Source organism: Thamnophis elegans, chromosome 1 (genome assembly GCF_009769535.1).
Source record: "Thamnophis elegans isolate rThaEle1 chromosome 1, rThaEle1.pri, whole genome shotgun sequence".
Taxonomy (NCBI): Eukaryota; Metazoa; Chordata; class Lepidosauria; order Squamata; family Colubridae; genus Thamnophis; species Thamnophis elegans.
The window spans coordinates 173,588,401-173,598,545 of NC_045541.1; the positions used below are offsets into that span (position 1 = coordinate 173,588,401).

General features: G+C 47.3%; 1 protein-coding gene across 1 annotated transcript in view; it reads right to left on the reverse strand.

Annotated features, from left to right (window-relative positions):
- The window catches only part of TMEM59L (transmembrane protein 59 like), a 43,443-nt gene extending 34,102 nt beyond the window's left edge, over positions 1–9,341 (reverse strand). Inside the window, exon 1 of the mRNA XM_032232908.1 lies at positions 9,061–9,341. Within this exon, the coding sequence (XP_032088799.1) occupies positions 9,061–9,276 (216 nt within the window). The 5' untranslated portion in view covers positions 9,277–9,341. The remainder of the gene's footprint in view (positions 1–9,060) is intronic.
- Between the last annotated feature and the right edge of the window lie 804 nt (positions 9,342–10,145).

Genomic DNA, 10,145 nt, shown 5'->3' on the forward strand with positions numbered 1-10,145 from the left:
TGCATAGCAGGTTGTGACGATATCATTCCTAATAGGAGTTGGTGGTCCTAACAGTGAAGGAGACCCTGTCTCTTTCAGAGGCAGCTCCTCCATTGCCAAAGCTTATGTTAGTAAGAGCTTCCTCCTAAGGCAGTGATGGGTAACCTCTTTTGGATCCTGTGCCAAAAGTGGGGGGAGCGCAGGGGGGTCGTGCAACTGGCAATTGGAACAGAGTTCTTTTCAGGTGGGGAGGGGGAGTAGAATGTCTAACTCTTTAGCATCAGAGCGTGTTAACATAGGGCTGCCCCTGAAAATCGTTCGGAGACTATAATTGGTCCAGAATGCAGCTGCACAAGCGATATTGGGTGTACCAAGATACACCCATGTTACACCTATCCTCCGCGAGCTGCACTGGCTTCCTATTGGTCTCCGAATGCGTTTCAAGGTGCTGGTTATTACCTTTAAAACCCTACATGGCCTAGGACCCAGATATCTGTGAGACCGTCTTCTGCCACATACCTCCCAACGGCCGATAAGATCACACAGGGTGGGCCTTCTCTGGGTGCCGTCGACCAGACAATGCCGTCTGGTGGCTCCCCGGGGGAGGGCCTTCTCTGTAGCCGCTCCGACCCTATGGAATGATCTACCCCCAGAGATCCGGATCCTTCCCACTCTCACGGCCTTCCAAAAGGCTACCAAAACCTGACTATTCCGGCAGGCCTGGGGCTGTTGATCTCATGAATGAGGTCCAGCCCCGCCTAGATTGAGTGCATGAAGCGATTTTTTAATCTGTTTTAATCTGTTTTTTCTCTATTTTTAATTCTTTATTTTTTAGAAAAATGTATTTCTGTAAGCTGCCCGGAGTCCTTCGGGATTGGGCAGCCTATAAATTTATTAAATACTTAAATATAAGGGAACTGGAAGTTGGAACAGAGTTCTTTTCAGGTGGGGAGGGGGAGTAGAACTCCTTAGCATCAGAGCGTGTTAATTACTATATACTAATACTAATGATCTGATGGTTATTTTGAAAAATCTTAGTGACCACCTAAAAGCCGAGAGGAACATATATGCCAAAATTGATGGTATGGTTCCCTACTACATTAAAAATTACCACTTATTTCTGATACATATATATTAGCTTACCTCCAGGCAATAGAGATAGGATTCCCCCTTCTCATTATCCCATCTACAATCTTGTTAAGAGAGTTTCGTTTAAAGAAAGAAACTGGCTCAAAGATAGCCCAGGAATTTTCATTGCTGAGGATGGATTTGAACCCGGGGCTTAATTTAATAGTTATTTTGAAGCAGGAAGCACATTGCAAAGGTGATATATCAAAGTACATTTAGCGAACTTTGAAGAAATACAGGTAGTCCTCGACTTAGGACCACAATTGAGCTCAACATTTCTGTTGCTAAGCAAGACAGTTGTCAAGTGACCCATTCTACAACCTTTCTTGCCACTGTTGTTAAGGGAATCCCTGCAGTTGTTAAGTTAGTAACCCGGTTGTTAAGTGAATCTGGCTTTTCCATGGACTTTGCTTGTGAGAAGATCACATGATCTTGGGAGACAGTAATGGTCATAACTATGAACCAGTTGCCAAGCATCTGATCTCTGATCACCTGAACATGGGGATGCTTCAAAGGCTGTAAGCACGAAAAATGGTCGCAAGTCACTTTTTTTCAGTGCCGTTGCAACTTTGAACGGTCACTAAATGAACCATCATACGTCAAGGACTACCTGCATTGGGAATCCATCTCCTGTGTGTTTATTTCCATGGTTCAACAAATTGTGTGAATCCAATTCAGCTGATAGGCGCGGTAACATTTTTATTCCGATGGAGGAAGCAAGCCCTCCCAACCCCTAGCTGTGGTTCAGAAATGAAACATTATATACTGTAACCGTGATGGCGAACCTATGGCACACGTGCTACAGGTGGCACGCAGAGCCCTCTCTATGGGCATGCCTGCTGTCGCCAGCTGCTCTTCTGGTTTCCAGCACACACATTGCCCATTGGTCTTCACAGGCTCTAGAGCGTCAGAAAACATCCTGAAAACATCCCGAAAAACATCCTGATAACGGCCTTAAAGTGGCCCAGAAAATGGGCATGCACATACCCGCCAGTTGGCCTTCGGGTTTCCAGTACTCAGACATGTGCTAAGACCAGCTGGTGCGCACATGTGCATGCTGGAAATCCGAAGATCACCTGGCTGGAGCACATGTGTGTGCTGGAAACCCTAAGATCAGCTGGCTGGTGTGCGCACATCCACCGGCCAGCTGGTTTTATAGGTTACCGGCACTCCGGTGGACGCACATGTGTTCCGGTTTGAGCACTTGGTGCCAAAAAGGTTCGCCATCACTGTTATATAACATATTTATATGGTTTATTTACCCATATTGTCAGCATCTACAGCATCTCTTTCATGTGGTTCATATTCTCAAGCTGTTGAACAATCGGTAATGAAGGCGAAAATCCAAAACAACATCATTAAACTAATCAGAGGATAGATTAATCCAAAGAGGGAGGGAAACCCACCCTGCCTGCCAGCAGTCAGAGCTCATTTAGACTTTCCAGCCAGTTGAGCAGGAAAGGCCTGAATTGTCTTACCTTTCGTTACCCATCTGAAATCTGCAAAAAAAACATTAAGATGATCCCTGGGGCAAACAACCTCTTGGACTAAAAACAGGGGTGTCAAACTCGATTTCATTGAGGGCCGCATCAGGATTCTGTTTGACGGGGGGCAGCTTGGCATCACTTGTATTGGGGACACCTGTGGTGACTCGGGAAGGGCTGGGGGATCCATGGAGACCAGTGGAGGAAGTCGAGACCAGGGAAAGCGACAAACCCTTGTCTTGTCATCTGCTGGTGGCCAAGTGCTAAGGCAGGAGTTTCCTTCCTTCCTTCCTTCCTTCCGCAACCCCCCAGGCCACATTTTTGGCCTGTACAGCAGAGGTGGGTTCCTACCAGTTCGCACCAGTTCGGTAGAACCGGTTCGTCAAATCTACTGAACCGGTTAGAAGAGGTTCCACCAGTGGACCCAGAAAGCAGGCCACACCTACAGAAGGGGTTCCAAAAAATTTTGAAACCCACCACTCACACACACACACACAGACTCACACAGAGAAAGAGAAAGAAAGGAAGAAAGAAATAAAGAAAAAAGAAAAAAAGAAAGAAAAGTGAGAGAGAAATGAAAAGAAAAAAAGGAAAAAGAGACAGAGAGACAAAAGGAAGGAGAGAGAGAGAGGGAGAGAGAGAGAAAGAAAACACATGGCTGGCAAGCCACTCCCACCAGGTCACATGGCCGGCAAGCCACTCCCACAAAGGAGGCCACACCCACAGAGTAGGTTCGAAATTTTTTTGAAACCCACCACTGCTGTACAGCCTCCTGAAGCCTCTGCCAGTGGAAACAGAGCAACTGTATTTTTGCTGGCAGAGGCACTGCAGGCCGGTCCTTCTTCCGTTTCTACGACTGCTCCATTAAGCATTCAATTAAGGCCTTGAGTTTGACACCCTGGACTAAAGAACAGACTAATCTTATCACATTCTTTGACAAAATTAGTGGACCAGACGAATGTTGTCGATATAATTTACTTGGACTTCAGTAAGGCATTTGATAAGGTAGACCATAACCTACTACTAGATAAAGTAGAAGAATGTGGGTTAGACAGCATCACCACCAGATGGATTCGTACCTGGCTGACCAACCGCACTCAACGTGTAGTCCTCAATGGAACTGCATCTACATGGAGGGAAGTATGCAGTGGAGTACCCCAAGGCTCTGTTTTGGGCCCAGTACTCTTCAACATCTTCATCAATGATTTGGATGAGGGGATAAATAGGGAACTCATCAAATTTGCAGATGACACCATGCTGGCAGGAATAACCAACACTCTGGAGGTTAGGCTAAAGATACAGAAGGCTCTTGACATACTTGAACATTGGGTGCTATCTACCCTGTTTCCCCAAAAATAAGACCTCCCCGAATAATACCCAATCGGGCTTTTGAGTGCATGCACTAAAATAAGCCCTCCCTGAAAATATTGCAACATAGCAGCAGCCATGAAGTGACCACGCTCGCTGCCTCCTGCACCTCAAAAATAATAAGACCTCCCCAAAAATAAGGCCAACTGCTTATTTCGGGGGTCAAAAGCAAATAAGACCCTGTCTTATTTTGAGGGGAACAAGGTAACAAAATGAAAATCAATGGTGAAAAAAGTAAGATTCTACAAATGGATAACCTTTTGTCTGAAATGCTGTAGGGTTTCCTGCCTAAGCAGGGGGTTAGACTAGAAGACCTCCAAAGTCCCTTCCAACTGTTATTCTGTAATAAGTTCTATAATAACACTTGGTTTCTTTTAAAGGAGTTGAGTTCACACAGGTACATCTTGACTTACAACCACAGTTAAGCCCAACATTTCTCTTACTGAGCAAGGAAGTTGTTAAGTGAGTTGGGCCTCATCTTATCACCTTTTTTTGGCACAATGGTTAAGGGAATCACTGCAATTTTTAAGGGAAACATGCGGTCATTAAGTGAATCTTCTGCCCTCCCCCCCCCACCATTGACTTTGTTTGCGGGAAACTGGCTGGGAAGGTTACAAGTGGTAATCGCATGACCCCCAGAATAGTGCAACTGTCATAAATATGAGCTGGTTGTTAAGCACACTAATTTTGATCACGTGACTGGAGGATGCTGCAACAGTTGTAAGTGTGAAAAACGGTCATAAGTCATTTTTTCGGGTGCTGTTGTAACTTTAAGTGGTCAGCCGATGAATGGTTCATATGCTTTTAAAGTGCTTTCTCAGGGATGTGCAATTAGTTCTCAACTTCCAACAGTTCACTTAGTGATCACTCAAAGTTACAACAGCGCTGAAAAAGGCAAGTTAGGATCAATTTTCACACTTATGATCATTCCAGCCTCTCTATGCTCAGGTGATTTACATTCAGATGCTTGACAACTGAGTCACAATTATGACGGTTGCAGTGTCCCGGGGTCATGTCCAGCTGCTCTTCACGCGTGCATGCACGCCAGAAACCGGAAGACCAGGCGGCTGGTTTCCGGGACACATGCACACTCCCGTTTTGGCACTCAGTGTCGAAAAGGTTTGCCAAACACTGTTAGGAATATAATTCTAACGGTTGGGTTGGCAATATATAAATCATGTAACAATGTTGTAGCTGTGTCTTTAAATCATACTGTAAAATGTGATTGGTTGCTGTTTTCTCCAACTGGCCATAAGAGGGAGCCAGAACGACTGTTAGCTCTCTCTCTGTTTGTTAGGTGCTGGGCTGTTCTGATCTGAGTGCCGTGAGCTATTGTAAGTTTTGCCACTGTTAGCAAACTTTGAATACCGGACTGTTTGTATGAGTACTGGACTTATTTGGATTATCTCTTAACTGAAAGACATTGATGACTGACTGAATTATCCGTGTATGACTTGGACTGTTTGATGAACTCTGATACCTCTATTTTCCACTAAAGTAAAAGCCTATTTAAACTGCAGTGTCTCTGTATGCTGGTTTTTGAATTCTCCAACACAACACTCACAGCGCTTCGCTGAACGTACTCGCTCTTCCAGCAAGGAGCTTACTTAACAAACACTGCACTAGACCAAACTGACTTTTTAGTGTTGTACTGTTACTAGGACTTGGGAGCTGTTTAGAGTCATAATTATTTAATCAATTAAATATGAGCCAACAATGTGTGGCCGCAGCCAAAAAAGCCAATGCAATCCTAAATACAATCAAGATTAAGTGAGGCACTAATACCACTCTATAAAGTCTTTGTAGGACCACACCTAGAGAGTACTGCATCCAGTTTTGGTCGCCACAATGTAAAAAAGATGTGGAGACTCTAGAAAGAGTGCAGAGAAGAGCAATCAGGATGATTAGGGGACTGGAGGCTAAAACATATGAAGAACGGTTGCAGGAACTGGGCATGGCTAGTGAAGAGACCAGGGGAGACATGATAGCAGTCTTCCAATATTTGAGGGGCTAACCTGACCACGCCCACCCCGGTCCCCCAAGGTCAAACACCAACCCTCATGCAGCCCTCAATGAAATCGAGTTTGATACCCCTGGTGTACTGTCTGCTTGGGCAGTGGGTTGGACTAGCTGTCCCTACAAGGTCCCTTCCAACTCTTGTCAATCCGTATCTAAGTGGCATAAAAGCAGGTGCTGTAAATAAAATAAATAATCAGGAGCCACTCAGGAAAAAATAGTTCTGTCCAAGCTGTCTGTCCTTCAAGCTTTCAAACTGGAAACAGAATTTGGAAAAACTGCACTGAAATGTGGCATGTCCCGGGACTTCCGCTTGTTTATTTATTTATTTATTTTTAAAGCCCGCATCTCATATTATGAATTCCTTCAGGATAACATGACATTATTTGAGCATGACGGATGCATTTTGGCGAGAGACAGAGAGGAAATCCCTTCGTATCTATTGCAGAAGATGAATGTGATTTAAGACCCTCCATCCTGCATGGGAACAAACTTCACTGAAATGTTGGCCTTGGGAACGGGGTTTCGAATTTTTATCTCACTGCCGAAACGAGGACTGAAAAGTGAAAAAGCTCAGCCCTGCTTTGTAGGAGAGTAAAAATATGCCCAATGCAGCTTATAATTGCTTCTACGTAAACATGCACAGACCTGGAGAAATTGCTTGAATACTTTTCCACGATGAAGTGTAATACAGGTGCAATGCAGGCCCTCCGCTTATGACCACAATTTGCGACCGGAACTTCCTTCCCTAAGCAATGCAGTTGTTAAGTGAGTCAGGCTCAATTTTACAACCTTTCTGCTGTGGTCTTTAAATGATTCCGGCTTGACTTTCCTTGTGGGACTCCTCTGGGGTAAGTTGCCAGTGACAATCACTTGAACCCAGGACACTTCAGCCTTCATGAATACAAGTAGTCCTCGATTTACGATCACAGTTGAGCCCACAATTTCTGTTGCTATGTGAGACATTTGTTCAGGGAATTTTGCCACATTTGGCGACCTTACTTGCCACCATTTGTTAAGTGAATCACTGCCGTTTGATAGGTTAGTAACCTTGTTGTTAAGTGAAGCTCGTCAGAAGGTCACAGAAAGTTATCTCGTGACCCTGGGACATTGTAACCGTCATAAATATGAGTTGGCAAGTCTGAATTTTGATCATATGACCCTATGGATGCTGCAATGGTTGGAAGTGTGAAAAATGGTCATAATTCAATTTTTTCAGTGCCGTTGCAACTTTGAGCGGACACTAAACGAACTGTAAATCGAGAACTACCTGCAGTTGCCAAGCGCCCCAATTTTGATCCTGTGACCTCAGGGATGCTGCGACAGTCATAAGTGCGAGGAAGTGTCATAAGTCACTTTTTTCACTGCTGCTGTATTTTCAAACAGTCACTAAAGGAATGGTTTTAAGTCAAGGACCACCTGTATTAATAATCTCACTGGAGTTCAATAGGATCTACTCTCAGGCAAGTGGAAATACCATTGCAAATTCAAGCACGCGCATGATAAGAGTTCCGATGTGGCATTCATAAAAGGCTGGATTCAAATGCAGCAATGCAGAATTTCTTTATAAAATAGGTGTCCACCAACGGAGGGGGGGGCGGGGTCAGGGGTCAGATTGACCTCTCCAGCAAGCCAAAGAGGCAGAGGGAAAGCTAAATTAGGCTTGGGGGGGGGGGAGAAGGAAGGAAGGAAAGACAAAGAAAGAAAGAAAGAAAGAAGGAGGGAGGGAGGGAGGGAGGGAGGGAGGGAAGGAGGAAGGAAGGAGAGAGAAAGAAAGAAAGAGGGGGAAAGGAGGAAGCAGAGGGAGAGAGAGAGAAAGAAAGAGGGTGGGAGTGAGGGAGGAGAGAGAGAGGGAGAAAGAAAGGGAAGGAGGAAGGAAGGAGAGAGAAAGAAAGAAAGAGGGAGGGGGAAGGAGAGAGAGAGAAAGAAAAAGGGTGGAAGGAAGGAGAGAGATAGAAAGAAAGGGAGGGAAGGAGGAAGGAAGGAGAGAAAGAAAGAAAGAAAAAAAGAGGGAGGGAGGAAGGAGAGAGAAAGAAAGAAAGAGGGGGAAAGGAGGAAGGAGAGGGAGAGAGAGAGAAAGAAAGAGGGAGGGAGGGAGGAGAGAGAGGGGGAGAAAGGAAGGGAAGGAGGAAGGAAGGAGAGAGAAAGAAAGAAAGAGGGAGGGGGAAGGAGAGAGAGAGAGAAAGAAAAAGGGTGGAAGGAAGTAGAGAGATAGAAAGAAAGGGAGGGAAGGAGGAAGGAAGGAGAGAAAGAAAGAAAAAAAGAGGGAGAGAGGGAGGAAGGAGAGAGAAAGAAAGGGGGAGGGAGGAAGGAGAGGGAGAGAAAGAGAGAGAGAAAGATGGAGGGAGGGAGGAGAGGGAGAGAAAGAAACAGGGAGGAAGGAAAGAGAGAAAGAAAGAGAGAAAGACAGAGGGAGGGAGGAGAGAAAGAAAGAGGGAGGAGGGAGAAGAGAAAGAAAGGAGGGTAAAATAACTATTCCTAATCATAAAGGAAAACGGGGGGGGGGGTGTATTTAAAAAAAAAAACAACCTCAATCCTTGCAAATCTGCCCGGCTGCCTCCCTTTCTTAAAGTGGGGGGGGGGTCGCTTTCACCCAACCCATTTTCTGTAAGGAAAAGATCGCTTAGCGACGTCGTCCCCCCCAGCTCCCCCTTCCCCGTTTGGCACAGGGCTCCGCCGTTACGATGCAGCTGCGCTTCTCCCCCCTTCCCTTATTTTTTTCCTGCGTGCGTCGCGCAATCACCGATATTACAGGTAGCTGCGGATATGCGGAGCCCAGAAATATGGATGCGGGATCCAGAAATAACAGATTCCCCAAATATGGATGCTTGGGAGGAGGGGGGGCAATCATATTTTCCCCCTCTTGGAAGCGAAGGGAAACAGCCGGGGCGGGTGGGGGGGGGGCAGATTTCCCGGGGGGAGGAAGAGGACTGATTTGGAGGGGGGGTCTCCCCCATTGTTCGACTAGGGGGCCTTTTTGGAAATTTAATTTGCAAATGTTGCCCCCCCCCCGCGCGCCCTTCCCCACCTTGCCTCTCCATCCATCCACCCATCCATTCCCTTCCCGGCGGGCGGCGGCGGCTACCTTGGCGGCGGGGGCTGCCTCGGGGCTCTGCCGGAGGCTCTGGGCGCAGCGCGCTTGGCAAGCGGAGATGTCGCCCAGCTGAGCGGCGAAGGGATCGGCGGCGTCCTCGGAAGGCGGCGGCGGCGGCGGTGGAGGAGGCGACGAGGAAGGAGCCGCCGCAGCCAGGCACGCCAGGGCCACCGCCAGCAACTGCAAGAGCGCGGCGCTCGCTGCCATCGCCCCGGCCTGGAGAAGGGATCGTGCAGAGGGGAATCGCGCTCGGGCCTCTCTGGCCACGGGAGGCTGCACCGGCGGCGGAGGAGAGGAGGAGGAGGAGGAGGGGGAGGAGCGGGGCGAGCCGGCGACGGCAGGCAGGAGCGGGCGCAAGAGGAGCGGGGTGGCGTCGGGGGCGCGCCGGGCGAGCAGCGGAGCAGCCTGGGAGCGGCGGAGGGAGGGAAGCAGGCAGCCGTGCCCGGGAGCGGGGCTGGCGAGGAGGCAGAGCGCGGCGGAGGCTGGGCGCAAGACGGGCCAGCGGGAGAGAAAGAGGCGAGGGGGTGGGAGGGAGGGGGGACAAAGAGGTTGCGAGCGAGGAAAGGATGCCCCGGGAGGGGGCATTGGAGAAGGAAGAGGAGAGGGTGGAATGGGTGGAAATGAAAGGAAGGGGAGGGGAGGGGAGAAGAGGTATCAAATGGTTAAATGGGAAAAGAGAAAAGGAAGAAGAAGAGGAAGAGAAAAGAGATATCAAATGGTTGAATGGGAAAAGAGGAAGAAAAGAAGAGAAAAGATATCAAATGGTTCAATGGGAAACGAGCAAGAGAAGAAGAGGAAGAGAAAAGAGACCGGATGGTTGAATGGGAGAAGAGAAGAGATATCAAATTGTTGAATGGGAAAAGAAGAGAAGAAGAAGAGAAAAGAGATATCAAATGGTTGAATGAGAAAAGAGGAAGACAAGAAGAGAAAAGATATCAAGTGGTTGAATGGGAAACAAGGAAGAGAAGAAGAGGAAGAGAAAAGAGATATCAGATGGTTGAATGGGAGAAGAGGAAGAAAAGAAGAGAAAAGATATCAAATGGTTCAATGGGAAACGAGCAAGAGAAGAAGAGGAA